General features: G+C 41.1%; 1 protein-coding gene across 11 annotated transcripts in view; it reads right to left on the reverse strand.

Moving 5' to 3' along the window:
- Positions 1-20,908, reverse strand: part of suds3 (SDS3 homolog, SIN3A corepressor complex component) — a 59,901-nt gene that overhangs the window by 33,614 nt on the left and 5,379 nt on the right. For 4 of the 11 annotated variants that reach the window (XM_029716306.1, XM_029716313.1, XM_029716304.1 and 1 more), the window contains exons 2-11: positions 19,347-19,416; positions 18,970-19,025; positions 18,113-18,184; positions 17,888-17,907; positions 17,608-17,764; positions 17,060-17,155; positions 16,738-16,824; positions 16,399-16,504; positions 9,815-9,899; positions 7,373-7,695 (exon numbers count right to left, since the gene is read on the reverse strand). In XM_029716306.1, coding sequence (XP_029572166.1) covers positions 7,597-7,695; positions 9,815-9,899; positions 16,399-16,504; positions 16,738-16,824; positions 17,060-17,155; positions 17,608-17,764; positions 17,888-17,907; positions 18,113-18,184; positions 18,970-19,025; positions 19,347-19,416 — 848 coding nt within the window. In that variant the 3' untranslated portion in view covers positions 7,373-7,596. The other 7 variants (XM_029716305.1, XM_029716310.1, XM_029716309.1 and 4 more) reach the window with 7 other exon arrangements.

Here is a 20,908-nt window from a genome sequence, read left to right on the forward strand (position 1 = left end):
CATGTGTGTTCTGGAGAAGATATGGAAGATTGGTGAAGACTCCAGCTACGAACTGGTCCGCTTGGTACAATTTTGTGATACTCAGAAGAGACAATATAGCCATATTACCATAAAACTGTTTATATGATAGCCTCAGCGATGAAACTTGAATCCACATGGTTGTATAAAATGTATTAATAAGGATAAAGCTATTTGTAATACATTGAGATGCTATGTACTGATGTTAATGTGATAGAATTGTATTTCTGTAACCAAGTCTAACTCAGTCATAGGCACACCCCCCAGGGACACAGACAGGACCAGGCGTCATTTGGCAAGCCTGTTCTATGGGCACTATAAAACACCCCCTGATTTACATTTCTTAAGACCAGGCCTCCACTCCATTGCGAGTTGGCCCATAGGTTTGACCATCCAAGTACTCTACTGAAAGTGAACTATACCACGTGGTTAACTTTTAGACTATCGATATCGACAGAATAAGAACAAGTCTTTGATATTAATTATTAGTCTGCAGCTAAGTAAATTATATCATCGAACGCGAAGACCAACGAAACATCCATTCTATGACGACATTAATGAATGTCGCTCTGAAAGATCCATTCTAACCGAGAGAGAGAGAAGCGGACAAAACTCCAACAGAACAGAACTCTCGAACAAGGATCACGACGACACGAGCGTAAATATATATTGATTGCAATTGTTCCCGAATGAGTGAGCCTTCAATTGTCAATATTAATGAACTCTGTGTAACTTCTCAGCTGACCGTTTATGACCCATTGTCTAACAGACCAGCCATGCTTGTTAGCCCATTAGGGCACATTACCATACCAATCCTTTGTGACGATAATTACTGTTTGTATGTTTTCTGTTAATTACTTAGTGTAGTAAATAAATGATTAAGACAATTGATGTATGGATGATTTTAGTAAAGACTGGGTTCGTGCAGATACAACAATTTACGACGTTTGGAATGAGACTGGACTAGAGGTAAAATACGCCATTCAAACCAGAAGATAATCGGCCTATATTAATATAGGTTAAGTTATATTAGGAAAATTATAACTTTGTAATCTGAATATTTTTCTTGGTGCCCCGATCTCCTAGTTAATTACAATTAAACGATTAATCAGTTTAATCGCGTGATAATAATTACAGGGAGTTAATTGATAAACCTATCTTCAGTTTAATGGTACCCAAAGACACGACACCACCATGCTTTACCGTAGGGATGGTGCCAGGTTTCCGCCAGACGTGACGCTTGGCATTCAGGCCAAAAAAAAAAGAGTCAAGTGCCTTTTACTGAGAAGTGGCTTCCTTCTGGAAGGTTCTCCCACCTCCACAGAGGAACTCTGGAGCTCTGTCAGTGACCATTGGGTTCTTGGTCACCTCCCTGACCAAGGCCATTCTCCCCCAATTGCTTAGTTTGGCCTGGGGGGGGGCAGCTTTAGGAAGAGTCTTGCTGGATCCAAACATCTTCCATTTAACCTCTCTGGGAAATGTGGGACGCCAACAGCCAGTGAAATAGCAGAGCACCAAATTCAAAACAACAAAATTCTCATAATTCCAATTTCTCACACATACAAGTATTATACACCATTTTAAAGATAGACTTCTCGTTAATCCAACCACAGTGTCCGATTTCAAAAAGGCTTTACGGCGAAAGCATAGCATTAGATTATGTTAGGACAGCACCTAGACAAGAAAAACCACAGCCATTTTCCAAGCAAGGAGAGGCGTCACAAAAGCCAGAAATACAGCTAAAATTAATCACTAACCTTTGATGATCTTCATCAGATGGCACTCATAGGACTTCATATTACACAATACATGTATGTTTTGCTCGATAAAGTTCATATTTATATCCAAAAACCCCATTTTACATTGACGTGTAATGTTCAGAACTCCCGGTGAATGAGCACATCAATTTTCAGAAATACTCATCATAAACTTTGATAAAAGATACAAGTGTTATGCACAGAATTACAGATACACTTCTCCTTAATGCAACCGCTGTGTCAGATTTCAAAAAAGCTTTACGGCGAAAGCAAACTTTGCAATAATCTGAGTACAGCGCTCAGACATCAAAACAAGCCATACAGATACCTGCCATGTTGTGGAGTCAAGAGAAGTCAGAAATAGCATTATAAATATTCACTTACCTTTGATCTTCATCGGAATGCACTCCCAGGAATCCCAATTCCACATAAATGTTCGTTTTGTTCGATAAAGTTCATCTTTATGTCCAAATACCTCCATTTTGTTTGCGCATTTAGTCCAGCACTCCAAATTCACTAAGCGCGTGGGTTTAGTCCAGACGAAAAGTCAAAATAGTTACATTACAGTTCGTAGAAACATGTCAAACGATGTACAGAATCAATCTTTAGGATGTTTTTATCATAAATCTTCAATAATATTCCAACCGGACAATTCCTGTCTTTAGAATTTAAAGGAAAAGGCAGCTCGCTCTCACGGTCACGCGCATCATTGAGCTTATGCCAATTTTCCAGACACCTGACTGAATCAGCTCTTATTCTCTCCCCATTCACAGTAGAAGCCTGAAACAACGTTCTAAAGACTGTTGACATCTAGTGGAAGCCTTAGGAAGTGAAATATGACCCCACAGACACTGTATTTTGGATAGGCAATCACTTGAAAAACTACAAACCTCAGATTTCTCACTTCCTGGTTGGATTTTTTCTCAGGTTTTTGCCTGCCATATGAGTTCTGTTATACTCACAGACATCATTCAAACCGTTTTAGAAACTTCAGAGTGTTTTCTATCCAAATCTACTAATACTATGCATATTCTAGCTTTTGGGCCTGAGTAGCAGGCATTTTACTTTGGGCATGCTTTTCATCCAAGCTACTCAATACTGCCCCCCTTTCCTAGACAAGTGTGTGCCTTTCCAAATCAATTAAATGTACCACAGGTAAATCCAATCAAGATGTAGAAACATCAAGGATGATCAATGGAAACAGTATGAACCTGAGCTCAATTTCTGGTCTCATAGCAAAGGGTCTGAATACTTTTGTAAATAAGGTGTTTCTTTTTTTTAATAAAATTGCAAACAATTATAAAAACTTTTTCACTTTGTCATTATTGGGTATTGTTTGTAGATTTGTCAACTCAAAGGCAATAACATCTTTAATAAATGGAACGCACAAAAATGTACAAATAGAAATTGTTAGGTTTCATCTTCCCATGTGCAAATAGAGTCCAGCCAAGTCCGATAGCTATTCCACGAGTGAATTAGACTCATTTAATGTCAATATCACAGATACAAAATTAAAACCTTAAATCAATTCAATATATTATATTTTTTTATAAGCAATAAAAAGGTCAATATAACAGGAGCAAAAAATAATTAAAACAGACAATGTACCAGATGAAAAGAAGACATGAAAATTTCCCCCTCCTCCACGTATTCATGGTGCAGTTCAGACAAGCTTCGCTCTTAGAAAACATGGCATGATTCCGGCTGAACGGCAGATCAAGGAAACTGTTACAGAAATATGTTAAGTGTAGAAAGACATGTAAGTCCTATCCATCAGCTTTGAGCCCCTATAAACTTGTGTAGATCTGAGAGGAGTAGATAGTGTAAGCAAAATGGAAATAATTCAAAAGTCTCTCAGGCATGGTGGAGCTATTACAAAATGTCTTAAACCTGGGCTATCCATCCCTTTCAGCCCTACACAAAGCCTACAGGCTATTTGTAACAGGGCTTGAATCATGACAATAGAACAAAAACCTTCTAGGTAAAATGGTTTCCACCTGTGCTGGAAGATGGCCCCAAAAAATAAAACAATTGACAGAATGCTTGGTTACAGTCTCGCTCTTCCCTTCCAGTGGTCCTGATCGGTTGCAACTAGGGATGCAAGATAGATCTGTGAGCATATCGGAAATTGGCTGATATTAATTAAAAATGCCAACTTCGGAACTGGCCCGATGTCTAGTTTAACGACGCTGTGTAAAACCGATTTCAAAGCTGACGTGCATACCTATATAATGTAGGCACACTTCCGACAACAAAACATCTGTTCCAAGATGGCGTAGCAGTCGGACTTCTGTTTTTGTCTTGTACCGGATAAATCTATCATCATATATATTTATAAATCTCAATTTCCATCTACAGACTGAACATACTCTCCTGCAAACCGCCTCACCCAATTTGGAATGGATCAGATTTTTTTTATACTTCAGAACTGGAACCCCAATCAGAAGCTAGCCAGCTAACTAGCAAGTAGTCAGTTAGCTTGGACATAAGCCAGCCTCAACCCGGTCAAATCCTGCCAGTCTGCACATCACGATATCAACCCAGAGCATATTGGACTGCTTTTCTCTACCACATCTCCGGATTCATACAACAAGCTCTGAACCTTTACACCAGATCATCACAGCTAGCTAGCTGCTATCCGAGTGGTTACTCCTGGCTAACGTCTGTCCCGAAGCAAGCACCAGTTAACCTGGAGCTAGCCTCGAGCTAGGCCCATCTCCCGGCTAGCTGAAGAGATCCATCAGCCAATTCCTGGGCTTCAATACCTCTTTTGCCAATTGGCCTGGACCCTTTTACTGCCGACACGGAGCACCGCCGATCCATCACGACCGGTCTGCCGACATAACTGCCCGAGGGGGTTTCAACAGGCTCTTCCGTTGCTACGTCCCCCATCTGCTTACCCCGGCCTGCAAGCTGTCTGAATCGCCATGTCTCCAGCTCGCCTAGCTAGTCACTGGACACTAGCTACTCACTCGCCTAGCTACTCACTGGCGACACATGCCAATCCCTAATGTCAATATGCCTTGTCTACTGCCGTTTTGGTTAGTGATTGTCTTATTTCACTGTAGAGCCTCCAGCCCAGCCCAATAAGCCTTATCTAGTCCTTTTGTTCCACCCCCAACACATGCGGTGACCTCACCTGGCTTAAATGGTGCCTCTAGCGCCAAAACCTCGCTCATCCTCACTCAATGCCTAGGTTCATCTCCACTGTACTCACATCCTACCATACCCTTGTCTGTACATTATGCCTTGAATCTATACTTCCGCGCCCAGAAATCTGCTCCTTTTACTCTGTTCCGAATGCACTAAACGACCAGTTATTGCCTTTAGGCGTACTCTTACCCTACTCTTCCTCTATTCCTCTGGTGATGTAGAGGTTAACCCAGGCCCTACAGCCCCCAGCATCACTCCCATTCCCCAGGCACTCTCATTTGTTGACTTCTGTAACCATAAAAGCCTTGGTTTCATGCATGTTAACATTAGAAGCCTCCACCCTAGGTTCGTTTTTTCCACTGCTTTAGCACATTCCGCCAACCCGGATGTACAAGCCTTGTCGGAATCCTGGCTTAGGAAGGCCACCAAAAAAATCGAGAAATTTCCATCACTAACTATAACATTTTCCAACAAGATAGAACTGCCAAAGGGGGCGGAGTTGCATTCTACTGCAGATAGCCTGCAGAGTTCTGCCATACTATCCAGGTCTGTGCCCAAACAATTCGAGCTTCTACTTTTAAAAACCCCCCTTTCCAGAAACAAGTCTCTCACCATTGCCGCTTGTTATAGACCCCCTTCAGCCCCGAGCTGTGCCCTGGACACCATATGTGAATTGATCGCCCCCCATCTATCTTCAGAGTTCGTACTGTTAGGTGACCTAAACTGGGACATGCTTAACACCACGGCGGTCCTACAATCTAAGATTGAGGTCATCTATCTCACACAAATTATCAAGGAACCTACCAGTACAACCCTAAATCCATAACCATGGGCACCCTCTTAGATATCATCCTAACCAACTCGCTCTCTAAATACACCTCTGCTGTCTTCAACCAGGATCTCAGCGATAACTGCCTCATTGCCTGCATGCGTAATGGGACCGCTGTCAAACGACCACCCCTCATCACTGTCAAACGCTACCTTAAAACCTGTTGTGGATAGGGGCAGTATTTTCAGGGCCGGATAAAAAAAACGTACCCGATTTAATCCGGTTACTACTCTTGCCTAGAAACTAGAATATGCATATAATTAGTATATTTGGATAGAAAACACTTTAAAGTTTCTAAAACTGTTTGGTGTCTGAGTATAACAGAACTCATATGGCAGGCAAAAACCTGAGAAAATTCCAGGCAGGAAGTGGCCTGTCTGACCATTTCTTGGCCTTCTACACTCTCTTTATTGAAAACTGAGGATCTCTGCTGTAACGTGACACTTTCTAACGCTCCCATAGGCTCTCAGAAGGCGCCAGAAAGTTGAATGATGACTTTGCAGCCCCAGGCTGAAAAACAGTAGCGCATTTGGTAAGTGGTCGATCTGAGAACAATGACACGGGTGCGCGCATGCACGTGAAGAGGCCATTTTCAACTTTGAGTCTTTGAACGAAAACAGGGTTTCCCGGTCGGAATATTAGCGCTTTTTTACGAGAAAAATCACATAAAAATTGATTTTAAACAGCGTTTGACATGCTTCGAAGTACGGTAATGGAATATTTAGAATTTTTTGGTCACGATACGCGTCCGCGCGTCACCGTTCGGATAGTGTCTTGAACGTAAGAAGAAAACAGAGGATATTTGAACATAACTATGGATTATTTTGAACCAAACCAACATTTGTGGATGAAGTAGAAGTCCTGGGAGTGCATTCTGACGAAGAACAGCAAAGGTAATCCAATTTTTCTTATAGTAAATCTGAGTTTGGTGAGTGCCAAACTTGGTGGGTGTCAAAATAGGTAGCCCGTGATGGCGAGCTATCTACTTAGAATATTGCAAAATGTGCTTTTGCCGAAAAGCTATTTTAAAATCGGACACCTCGATTGCATAAAGGAGTTCTGTATCTATAATTCTTAAAATAATTGTTATGTTTTTTGTGAACGTTTATCGTGAGTAATTTAGTAAATTCACCGGAAGTTTGCGGTGGGTATGCTAGTTCTGAACGTCACATGCTAATGTAAAAAGCTGTTTTTGATATAAATATGAACTTGATTGAACAAAACATGCATGTATTGTATAACATAATGTCCTAGGAGTGTCATCTGATGAAGATCATCAAAGGTTAGTGCTGCATTTAGCTGTGGTTTTGGTTTTTGTGACATTATATGATAGCTTGAAAAATGGGTGTCTGATTATTTCTGGCTGGGTACTCTGCTGACATAATCTAATGTTTTGCTTTCGTTGTAAAGCCTTTTTGAAATCGGACAGTGTGGTTAGATTAATGAGAGTCTTGTCTTTAAAATGGTGTAAAATAGTCATATGTTTGGGAAATTGAAGTAATAGCATTTCTAAGGTATTTGAATATCGCGCCACGGGATTCCACTGGCTGTTGAGTAGGTGGGACGATTTCGTCCCACATACCCTAGAGGTTAAAAAGGCCGCAAAAAATTTAAATATCGGGTATCGGTTTATTTGGCAAGGAAAATATCGATATTGGGCAAAGATTTTATATCGGTGCATCCCTAGTTGAAACGTCAGGAAGTCATTGAGAAAACTTCCTCAGGCACACAGTAGGGCAGGGGATCAACATGAGGGAAGCCACGTACTATACTTACAAAAAGGGATAGAACGAGGAAGATGCTATAGAGATGGATGGATAAACAGAAGGGGCATGTGTTCTATGCCGCCGACCGCCGTCGGATGACAAACGCTCCTCTCTGCAGTTGTCCCAGGTAGATCCTCATCTTTGTGCTGTCACTGGTCTTCCTCACCCAGATCTGTGAGGGGGAAACAGAACAAATTACTCATTAGCTCTCCATGCAATAAGAAAGAGCATCTGTAGGGGAAATCACAAGTTTAGTGGATGAAAAAGCAGCAAAAATCTAAATGTCACACAATTTCTAACATTCCACAGTGTTTTAAGTCATGCAGTCCAAGATTCCTAAACTGTAGAAGACATACGGCTAAAACGCATAGCTGTTGCTGTGTAGCCTGGCACCAGATCAGTTTGTGCCGTCTAGCAAACTAAACGCAACAATTTCAAAGATTTTACTGTGTTACAGTTCATAAGGAGAAAAAAGTTTTTTTTTTTTTTAAATATATATATATATATATTTTTTTTTATTATTATTTTTTTCTTTCAATTTTTTTATAAAAAAAATATATATTTAAAAAAATATATATAATAATTTTTTAATTTTTACTTTTTTTTAATTACTTTTTATATATATTTTTTTTATTATATATATTTTTTTTTATTTTTTAATAAAAAAATATATATATATTTAAAAAAATATATAATAAATACATATATATATATATATATATATATATATATATATATATATATATATTTATTATTATATATTTTTTTAAATATATTTTTTTTTATAAAAAAATATATATATATATAATTTAAAAAATATATATAAAAAATGTAATTAAAAAAAAGTAAAAATTAAAATAAAAATAGGTCAATTTTAATCAATTAGGCACTGACCTATGGATTTCATATGACTGGGAATACAGATATCTTAAAAATGTAGGGCCGTGGATCCAAAACCAGTCAGAATCTGGTGTTACCAGCTCTTGCCTCATGCAACATCTCCTTCAAATAGAGTTGATCGAGGCCTGTGGAATGTTGTCCCGCTCCTCTTCAATGGCTGTGCTTAGTTGCTGGATATTGGCGGTAACTGGAACACGCTGTCATACATCGATCCAGAGCATCCCAAACATGCTCAACGGGTGACATGTCTGGTGAGTATGCAGGCCATGGAAGAACTGGGACATTTTCAGCTTCCAGGAAATGTGCACAGACCCTTGCGACATGGGGCCGTACATATTTATGCTGAAATATGTACGGCCCCATGAGGTGATGGCGGAGGATGAATGGTACGACATGGGCCTCAGGATCTCGTCACAGTATCTCTGTGCATTAAAATTGCCATTGATAAAATGCTATTTGGTTCATTGTCTGTAGCTTATGCCTGGACATACCATAACCATGGGGTACTCTGTTCACGTTGTTGACATCAGCAAACCTCTCACCCACACAATTCCATACAAGCTGTCTGCCACCTGCCCGGTACAGTTGAACCGGGATTCATCCGTGAAGAGCACACTTCCCCAGCGTGCCAGTGGCCATCGAAGGTGAGCATTTGCCCACTGAAGTCTTTTAGGTCAAGACCCTGGTGAGGACGACGAATACGCAGATGAGCTTCACTGAGACGGTTCGTGCAGAAATTATTTGGTTTTGCAAACCCACAGTTTTATCAGCTGTCCAGATGGCTGGTCTCAGACGATCCCGCAGCTGAAGAAGCCAAATGTGGAGGTCCTGGGTTAACGTGGTTACACATGGTCTACAGTTGTGAGGCCGGTTGGACATACTGCCAAACTTTGTAAAATGACATTGGAGGCGGCTTATGGTAGAGAAATGAACATTACATTCTCTGGCAACAACTCTGGTAGACATTCCTGCAGTCAGCATGACAATTGCAGACACCCTCAAAACTTGAGACATTTGTGGCATTGTGTTCTGTGACAAAACTGCACATTTTAGAGAGGCTTTTCATTGACCCCAGCAAAAGGTGCATCTGTGTAATGATTGTGCTGTTTAATCAGCTTCTTGATATGCCACACCTGTCATGTGGATGGATTATCTTGGCAAAGGAGAAATGCTCACTAACAGAGATGTCAACAAATTTGTAAACAAAATTTGAGAGAAATAAGCTTTTAGTGAATATGGAACATTTCTGGGATCTTTTACTTCATCTCATAAAACATGGGACTAACACTTTACATGTTGCGTTTATATTTTTGTTCAGGGTAGTATGCAATGACTAAAGACAGCACAAATATCTTAGACCAGGCTAGTGGCTATAAGGGTCTGACACTCACCTCGTTTGTTCCCACAGAGCTGATGACACAGCTGATCTTGGTGTTCTCCTTTGACTCCAGGTAGATGGCTTGGCCCTTATGGTACCTGACAGGGTCAAGACAAGAACAAAAAACATGAGCCAAAAAACATTAGCAATTAAACACTTCTCATGCTGGAAATGAATGCATGATCATTATCTTACCTTGTAGCCATTTCAGACATTTCTAAGCAGTGTCCTTAAAAAAAACACGAGCACATTTAAATTAAACGGAAAAATATTTAAATGTCGCTCCTCTAATGTTTAATCGACTGACATTGAGTGAGGGGGTAAGAGCAGGGATCAGTCTATTCAGGTAAGAATGTCATACAGTACCAGTCAAAGGTTTGGACACCTACTCCATTCAAGGGTTTTTCCTTTATTATTACTATTTTCTACATTATAGAATAATAGTGATGTCATCAAAACATATGGAATCATGTAGTAACCAGAAAAGTGTTAAATATAAAATATATTTTGATTTGTTTAAGATTCTTCAAAGTAGCCACCCTTTGCCTTGATGGCAGCTTTGCACTCTTGGCATTCTCACAACCAGCTTCACCTGGAATGCTTTTCCAACAGTCTTGAAGGAGTACCCAAATATACTGAGCACTTGTTGGCTGCTTTTCCGCCACTCCGCGGTCCTACTCATCTCAATTTCAGAAAGAGCTGCAAAATCTTGACCCCTACAAATCAGCCGGGCTAGACAATCTGGACCCTTTCTTTCTAAAATTATCTGCCGAAATTGTTGCAACCCCTATTACTAGCCTGTTCAATCTTACTTTCGTGTCATCTGAGATTCCCAAAGATCGGAAAGCAGCTGCTGTCATCCCCCTCTTCAAAGGAGGGGGACACTCTTGACCCAAACTGCTACAGACCTATAAATCTATCCTACCCTGCCTTTCTAAGGTCTTCGAAAGCCAAGTCAACAAACAGATTACCGACCCTTTCGCATCCCATCGCACCTTCTCCGCTATGCAATCTGGTTTCAGAGCTGGTCATGGGTGCACCTCAGCCACGCTCAAGGTCCTAAACGGTATCGTAACCGCCATCGATAAGAAACAATACTGTGCTGCCGTATTCATTGACCTGGCCAAGGCTTTCGACGCTGTCAATCACCACATCCTCGTATGCAGAGTCAATAGCCTTGGTTTCTCAAATGATTGCCTCGCCTGGTTCACCAACTACTTCTCTGATAGAGTTCAATGTGTCAAATCAGATGGCCTGTTGTCCGGGCCTCTGGTAGTCTCTATAGGGGTGCCACAGGGTTCAATTCTTGGGCCAACTCTTCTCTGTATACATCAATGATGTCGCTCTTGCTGCTGGTGAGCCTCTGATCCACCTCTATGCAGACGACACCATTCTGTATACTTCTGGCCCTTCTTTGGACACTGCGTTAACAACCCTCCAGACGAGCTTTAATTCCATACAACTCTCCTTCCGTGGTCTCCAACTGCTCTTAAATACAAGTAAAACTAAATGCATGCTCTTCAACCGATCGCTACCTGCACCTGCCCGCCCGTCCAGCATCACTACTCTGGACGGTTGTGACTTAGAATATGTGGACAACTACAAATACCTAGGTGTCTGGTTAGACTGTAAGCTCTCCTTCCAGACTCACATCAAACATCCCCAATCCAAAGTTAAATCTAGAATTGGCTTCCTATTTCGCAACAAAGTATCCTTCACTCATGCTACCAAACATAACCCTCGTAAAACTGACCATCCTACCGATCCTCGACGATGTCATTTACAAAATAGCCTCCAATACCCTACTTAATAAACTGGATGCAGTCTATCAGTGCCATCCGTTTTGTCATCAAAGCCCCATATACTACCCACCACCGCGACCTGTACGCTCTCATTGGCTGGCCCTCGCTTCATACTCGTCGCCAAACCCACTGGCTCCAGGTCATCTACAAGACCCTGCTAGGTAAAGTCCCCCTTTATCTCCGCTCACTGGTCACCGTAGCAGCACCCACCTGTAGTACGCGCTCCAGCAGGTATATCTCTGGTCACCCCCAAAGCCAATTCCTCCTTTGGCCGTCTCTCTTTCCAGTTCTCTGCTGCTAATGCCTGGAACGAACTACAAAAATCTCTGAAACTGGAAACACTTATCTCCCTCACTAGCTTTAAGCACCATCTGTCAGAGCAGCTCACAGATCACTGCACCGGTACATAGCCCATCTATAATTTAGCCCAAACAACTACCTCTTCCCCTACTGTATTTATTTATTTAGCTCCTTTGCACCCCATTATTTATATTTCTACTTTGCACTTTCTTCCACTACAAATCTACCATTCCAGTGTTTTACTTGCTATATTGCATTTACTTTGCCACCATGGCCTTTTTTGCCTTTACCTCCCTTATCTCACCTCATTTGCTCACATCGTATATACTTATTTTTCTACTGTATGTTTGTTTTACTCCATGTGTAACTCTGTGTTGTTGTATGTGTCAAACTGCTTTGCTTTATCTTGGCCAGGTCGCAATTATAAATGAGAACTTGTCCTCAACTTGCATACCTGCTTAAATAAAGGTGAAATAAATAAAATAAGGCTGAGGTCGGATGATTGTGGAGGCATAGTCATCTGATGCTGCCCTCCATCACTCCTTCTTGGTCAAATAACCCTTACACAGCCTGGAGGTGTGTTGGGTCATTGTCCTGTTGAAAAACAAATGATAGTGGGACTAAGCACAAACCAGATGGGATGGCGTATAGCTACAGAATGCTGTGGTAACCATGCTGGTTAAGTGTGCCTTGAATTCTAAATAAAAATCAGTGTCACCAGCAAAGCACCATCAGACCTCCACCATGCTTCACGGTGGGAAGCACACATGTGGAGATCATCCGTTCACTTACTCTGCTTCTCACAAAGACACAGTAGTTGGAACCAAAAATGTCAAATTTGGACTCAGACCAAAGGACAGATTTCCACTGGTCTAATGTACATTGCTCGTGTTTCTTGGCCCAAGCAAGTGTCTTCTTATTGGTGACCTTTAGTAGTGGTTTCTTTGCAGCAACTCAACCATGAAGGCCTGATTCATGCAGTCTCCACTGAACAGTTGATGTTGAGATGTGTCTGTTAATTGAACTCTGACACACTTATTGAGCTGCAATTTCTGAGGCTGGTAACTAATGAACATATCCCCTGCAGCATAGTTAACGCTGGGTCTTCCTTTCCTGTGGCGGTCCTCACGAGAGCCAGTTTATCGTAGCGCTTGTTTTTTGCAACGGTGCTTGAAGAAACTTTAAAAAGTTGAAATCTTCGGATTGACTGACCATGTCTTAAAGTAATGGACTGTCATTTTGTTTTGCTTGTTCAAGCTGTTCTTGCCCAAATATGGACTTGGTTTTTTACCAAATAGGGCTGTCAACACAATTGATTGGCTCAAACACACTAAGTAAACAAATTCCACAAATTAACTTAAGGCACACCTGTTGAATGAAATGCATTCTAGGTGACTACCTCATGAAGTTGGTTGAGAATTCCAAACGTGTGCAAAGCTGTCAAGGCAAAGGGTGGCTATTTGAAGAATCTCAAATATATTTTGATTTGTTTAACACTTACTACATGATTCCATGTGTTATTTCATAGATTTGATGTCTTCACTATTATTCAACAATGTAGAAAATAGTAAAAATAAAGAAAAACCCTGGAATGAGTAGGTGTGTCCAAACTTTTGACTGGTACTGCACACACACACTATTTAAAGTCTTTTTAAAGGTAATCTAACAGAATCTGGTTCTCCTGTATGACAGCCAGCCAGGTAATCTTGGATTATCATATACTCTGTCTGGGGAGAGTCATCCTGAGGTAAGAGCAGTAGCAGGTGGAACAGACAGTAATCACTTTGAAAGGAGTAGATGTGGATAGTACATTTCCCCATGGACGTGGTATATCCAGTACCCTCACCAAAGCCATATAGTTTCACGGTTAACAACAGAGTGAGACAGATAGCAGCAAGCACTACTTAGTGGTCCCTCACCTGAGCCCTCTCTCATTTCAAAATGTATCAGAGGCTACATGAAAATCATGGAAAGGAACACATTTAAAATGTCCACTCTTCAAAAGTAATTATTCATTGACATCTGTCCTATGCAGGGAGCGCTAGACTCTCCCTCTCTACCCAAGGGGCCTGAGAGGACGGATTATCCAAGTAAAGCCAACATTCAGTCCTTTCTGTCAGAATGGCCAAAGGCATGTTCTAGCCCCATGACAGTGAAATGTAAATCCATGGTGGCAGATATCCAATCAATGGTGGGAATGTTGGTAAATAAGACATAACCTTTCTCTACTGACCAGAGGGCAGATAGTGATCTTAACTACCAAATATTAAAATGCATTAAGATCTTGTTTGAAAATCCTTTGCAGACATGCCAGAAATACAGCCAGTAAAGGCTACAATTCCTGTTGTATAGTATTTATAAGGGTGTGTTGCCATCTAGTGGCTAATAAAAGTCAACTGCATCATGGATTAAAAACACTCAATATTCTATAATAAACCAGTTTAGTAGATCACATGTTTTGCCCCATTTGTTTTTGTTTTTAAACAGTGTTAAACCACAGCTGTCAATAAAAAGGACCACAGTGGAACTAAGTTTGACTTTATCAACTTAAATGAAAATCCCATTTTTCTTCTGTTTTTAAAATAGTCTAATAAAACAAATTAAAGTGAAGATAAACAGAGGCCATTGTGATTGAACATTAAACTTAAATTAAAAGCAGTCTCAGATAGCCGCCGGTGACTTTTAATAGGGGCAGCAGGTAGCCTAGTGGTTAGATTGTTGGACCAGTAACCGAAAGGTTGCTAGATCGAATCCCCGAGCTGACAAGGTAAAAATCTGTCGTTCTGCCCCTGAACAAGGCAGTTAACCCACTGTTCCTAGGCCATCATTGTAAATATGAATTTGTTTTTAACCGACTTGCCTAGTTAAATAAAAAAATATTTAAAAAATAAATAGCCGGGCATCTGGCACACATTTCACTGCAATTACATGGGATTCAAGGCACAAGGCACACGGCCTGAGAATGGTGCTGAAGCTCCAAGTCTGATTTTGATGGATTTGTTATTACAATGTGTGGTAGTATTGAGTTTTCAAAATTGTATTAAGCAAAAGCTGTGTGCATTAAGGAAATAGACGCCTGGCTTAAATAGAAGCCTGTCTCTAATAACCACTGTTGTTTTCAGTGACTGAAAAAAGTGAAAGAACTACTGGCTATTAATTGTACATACATACTGTACATACAGTATGTATGTACAGTGCATTCAGAAAGTATTCAGAGCCCTTCACATTTTCCAAATGTTCTGATGTTACAGCCTTATTCTAAAATTGATTGACGACATTTAATTCCCTCAATCTACACACAATACCCCATAATGACAAAGACAAAACACGGTTTTTTATTTTATTTTAGCAAATGTATTAAATATAAAAAATAAATACCTTTACTATTCAGACCCTTGGCCGTGAGACTCAACATTGAGCTCAGGTGCATCCTGTTTCCATTGATCATCCTTGAGATGTTTCTACAACTTGATTGGAGTCCACCTGTGGTAAATTCAATTGATTGGACATGATTTGGAAACACATACCTGCCTACATATTGTCCCACAGTTGACAGTGCATGTCAGAGCAAAGACCAAGCCATGAGGTTGAAGGAATTGTCTGTAGAGCTCCGAGACAGGATTGTGTCAAGGCACAGATCTGGGGAAGGGTAACAAAACATTTCTCCAGCAATGAAGGTCCTCAAGAACACCGTGGCCTCCATCATTCCTAAATGGAAGAAATTTGGAACCACCGAGGCTCTTGCTAGAGCTGGCCGCCCAACCAAACTGAGCAATCGGAGGAAAAAGGCCTTGGTCGGGGAGGTGATCAAGAACACGATGGTCACTGACAGAGCTCCTCTGTGGAGATGGGAGAACCTTCCAGAAGGACAACCATCTCCGCAGCACTCCACTAATCCGGCCTTTATGATAGAGTGGCCAGACGGAAGCCACTCCTCAGTAAAAGGCAAATGACAGCCGCTTAGTTTGCAAAAAGGCACCTAAAGGCCTCTCAGACCATGAGAAACAAGATTCTCTGGTCTGATGAAACCAAGATTAAAACCTGGCACCATCCCTACGGTGAAGCATGGTGGTGGCAGCATCATGCTGTGGGGATGTTTTTCAGCAGCAGGGACTGGGAGACTAGTCAGGATCGAGGGAAAGATGAACGGAGCAGAGAGATCCTTGATGAAAACCTGCTCCAGAGCACTCAGGACCTCAGACTGCGGCGAAGGTTCACCTTTCAACAGGACAACAACCCTAAGCACACAGCCAAGACAACACAGGAGTGGCTTCTGGACAAGTCTCTGAATGTCCTTGAGTGGCCGAACCAGAGCGCAAACTTGAACCCGATCGAACATCTCTGGGGAGATCCGTTTTTGCTTTGTCATTATGGGGTAGTGTGTGTAGATTGGGGGGAAAAAAACAATTTAATCCATTTTAAAATAAGGCTATAACGTAACAAAATGTGGAAAAAGTCAAGAGGTCTGAATACTTTCCGAATGCACTGTATGTACCATCTCTTGTCATAGTAGAGCTTTCCTTCTTCGATGCGGGCTTCATAGCGCTGTGAAGGGGCCTCTACTGGAGTGGTGGGCATATGGTCTGGAGAAGACGGAGACACTGGGGGAGAAAACATGGCATGAGAACAAAACAAAAAAAATCTGTCTAGTCATTTCAATGTAAATAGTTAACTTACTATAGCGTGGCCTGGGCAGGTTTTTATATTTAACAAATGGTATCTAAAATGAATATAATATTTTCTGAACTAAAATCCTTTAATAACTTGATGTATTTTATCATTTTAGCTGAATAGGTCTTTAGACTAACTGAAACAATCGTAAGAGTAGTAAAACCTGGACGCTTAGGGGACTTCAGCTGCTTGTTCAGTGTTTGCAGATCTTCCATTATCTGTTCGTCTGTTAGCAAATAGTTTAACTGAGGTGTGCCTAGTTAAGGACAACTCATCATAATAAAATCATAATTTGTACCCAGATACTGTTATTTACAGAAATATTATTTGGAGTTTGTTATACGATCTGTGCAAATTAGAAATGGGATATGTACTGTAACTAAAAATCAGTAAAGACCAGATTGTTATTGAAGACAGATGGATTCTGCACAGCACATAGCTCGGGTCAACCCTTATATAAACAAGCAGAGAGTTGTAAAGGATATCAGGTGCAGGTTTCCTTCGTTTGTCTGGAATGGGGACTGGATCGTTGGGCCGCCTCCTCAACTTCCGGGTCATGATGGGTTTCACCTCCATAGAATCTAGAGGGAAACAAACCATGAGTTCACTGCAGCTGACACAAAGAAATAACTAAAACAGATTAAATGTATATCAGTATATTGATAACTATAATATATGTAATGTATTCTCATTACATAAAGTTACATGACCTTACAGGTTTTAATAACATTACTGCACAGTAACAAGATCATCAGCTGAGTGATTAGCATGAAAGATGCAAATTTTGAGTAAGAACACAATGCATGTAAGACTAGACCATTTTAATTGGCACCCATGTTAATACCAAGGCTGTGAGATCTGAGATGGGCTTAAAAGCTTTCCCTCTCATCTCTAAAACACTTCCGCTGCACTGACAGAAATAAATTAGCCTACAAAGTCTTCAAGTTTTTTTTATCTCTTTCTCTCATTTTTTTTAATCCCCACATGGGGGGAGATTTCTCTGTTATCTTATCTTTTTCAGTGATTCTCCTACCGCCAGTCAACTCCATTGTTAATTTCTCATTCTCTATCATCTTCTTCTTCTCCTCCAGCTCCGCAATTAAATTTTCCTTCAGCTCAACCTTCTTATCGTCAAACTCCTTCACCGCCGCTTTTTTCTCTTTGATGTGGTTCCTCTCCACCTGTTCTGTCTGTGAAAGACAGAAAAAGAGGAGGAGAGGCCCGGGGATGTTCACTGTGTCAAAAGGACATCATGGCAGGCTAATTATTCAACGGAATTACAATGTTAAGTAATAATATCAAACATGTCTTACCTCGAGTTGGAGGAAGAGATCTGTAGGAAACAGAAAACACAACGGTAACGCTCACGTTGACTGAAACGTCAGTTACTCCCTCCCTGTCTGTCACATTGACTTATCACAAAACCTGCACACCCTTGGGTGAGTTCAAGATCAAATGATAAAGAATATGGCCTCTACACGTGGAAAACAACTACTGAAACACCCATCTAGTTCAAAAACAGTGCACAGTGATCTTACCAGCATTGCGAAGTCTCTCTTTATATTGCTGGTCCAGCTTCTTCATTCTCTTCTGGTACTCCTGAAGTGTTCCTGCAGGGATGAAAAAAAAAGCATGTAACGTCCATATTCAACCAATTTTTGCAAGGAACAACACTACCTCTGAGGTGTCATCGTAACAGTTGTGTCAAATGATAAAGGTCTGCTAAGCTCCTACTTCAGCATGTTGAGGGATTTATGACATTGCTAATCAAATAGACTGTTATTACAGTGAGGATGATTAATAGATTATAGGATAGGCCAAATTCATAAATAAAGTAGCCTTGCACATGCCTTAGCTTGCGCGAGACAGAACAGCTCATAGGAGCAGGAGCCTATTTCTGTAGAGTAAGGCAGCTTGATGTACAAATATACCCCATGGACAGGACACTAGTCTATCACAGGGCTTTACTGCCAATCTATCTCCTTGATGCCGAGTGCCAAGAAGAGATGCATCGGTTCCCATTTTTACAGTATTGGTTATGACTCAGCTGGGACTCAAACTCCCAACCTTCCAATCTCAGGGCGGACACTAACCACAAGGCCACGGAGTCGGTTGAATTCATAAATTAAAGGGCTCCCGAGAGAGGCAGCGGTCTAAGGCACTGCATCTCAGTGGTAGAGGCGTCACTACAGACCCTGGTTCGATTCCAGGCTGTATCACAACCAGCCGTGATTGGGAGTCCCATAGAGTGGCGCACAATCGGCCCAGCTTCTTCCAGGTTTGGCCGGGGTAGGGGGTCATTGTAAATAAGAACCTGTTCTTAACGGACTTGCCTAGTTAAATAAAAATACAATAAAATAAATGCTGTGGGGATAATTAGAAACAGTGACATTACCTTCTTGGAGTTGCGTCAACTGCCTTTTCAATGATGCCAACTTGTCTTGGTACATCCTGCAACAAAACAAACATGATTATCACAAACAACTACTGTATCTGTACATTTAGTCCTTCAAGATCAGGCTACATTTTGAACATCCCATTTGGTCCATGTCATCATCTATTCCAGGGCTCTCCAACCCTGTTCCTGTACAGCTACCCTCCTGTAGGTTTTCCCTCCTACCCCAGTTGTAACTAACCTGATTCAGCTTATCAACAAGTGAATTATTAGAATCAAGTGCGCTACATTAGAGTTGGACGGTAGAGCTCCAGGAACAGGGTTGGAGAGCCCTGATTAATCTATCCAGCGTAACCATGCATTTGGGGAAAACTCACTGTTCTTTAATTTCCACATAATCATCCTCGTTGTGTTTCGCTAGGTCAGTTTCACTGGCATCTTCAGTGTCTGAAAAAAGGCAAAAAAGCCTGATGTCAGTTATTAAAGTATACTAGCTATACACCTTAGGTTTAAGGTACCAAATTAGGCAATATCATATGGCATGTCAAGACTACATTTTCAGAACACGTTGGTCAATACCATTCCCAAATCAATGATATGAATACTTTTAGGACATGCGGTCCTCCATAAAAAAAAAGTCCGGAAATCTTAGTAACGTTAGACTAGTAAAATCAAATGAACTCAGTAAAGTTACCATTATTTGCGTCACCCATGACTCGGTTACCAGCCATTTATGTTTAAACTTACATAAACGTATACCAAAACACAGGAAAAACGAGGTGCGGAGGCTGATAAAGGCACAGGTTTTCCCCCATCGATACATTCAAATATAGCTTGGGTAGCTAAATTAGTTTGTGTCGTAGGATAAACTAGGTAGTTCGCTACTTAACTGACTTAGCAGGCTACTACCGTCACAAGCAAAGTGGTAAACTAGCACGCTAGACATTCCGCGAAGAGGCTGTCCCGTTTGTATCAACAACTTCTCGTTGAAACGTCGCAGAAAGAAACGTACCACGGCAGAAAGAAATCGACTCAAGTAATTAGTCGTTTCTCATTTGACTATCCAACTAATTCTCAATAGCGAACGGTTTACCTTGATTGCCGAACGTTTGCCGCATGTTGACTTGCTAGCACAGTTGCTATTGCGTAGCTGATGGAGCCAAGTTCCAGGCGTGCGGTGTGATGTGGCAAGCTGACGTTAGCTAGCTTAGCAACGACTCACTCAGAAGACTTGGATAGCTAGCTAATTAAGCGAGTTTCTTAGATTCAATCTCGTGATCTTCACCAATGTTTTGCCGAACGTTACATTACTTACCTAGCTACCCTGACTAGCTCGTTTGTCAACTAGGTAACGTTTGTTGCCTTGCTACTGAGCTTGCCAGCGCAAAGGTTTTACCGATTACCTGTCAGCGAATTGTACTGTAACGTTAGCCAGATATCTACTAGTCGACAAAATTACGCTAGCTAGACAGTTTAAAAATGGATGACCTTACCTTTGATAAAACAACTATCCATCAAAGTCAGTTAACGTTGTTGGCTAGCGTCATTCCTGAAAGTTTTAATGAGCTTGGCCGGGCCTCAATCCAACTATCCAACCACCATCGACATGCAAAGATAATTACAAAAATAAAACACGTTTCATATACTTCACACCAAGACCGTGTCAGAACAGGCCAATCTATTAAATCGCAGGTGGTAAAGCCATTTGGAGCGTTTCTTGCCACATGTCAATGTTCTAACGTTACTGAGAATTACTGCCTGCCCTGACTTGTTCCTAACTTTACTACTAATATTTTAACATTAAATGAGCCATATGGCAGAATCGAGACTCCAGTGCACAGGGGTAACAAGATGAAGACTTTCTTCGTTAACTTTAGCAATCTGTCCACCATCAGACCAGAACATGGTTTGCTGTAACGTTAACTCGTTAGAAGACTTA

The sequence above is a fragment of the Salmo trutta genome, chromosome 27, assembly GCF_901001165.1.
Source record: "Salmo trutta chromosome 27, fSalTru1.1, whole genome shotgun sequence".
NCBI classification, from domain to species: Eukaryota; Metazoa; Chordata; class Actinopteri; order Salmoniformes; family Salmonidae; genus Salmo; species Salmo trutta.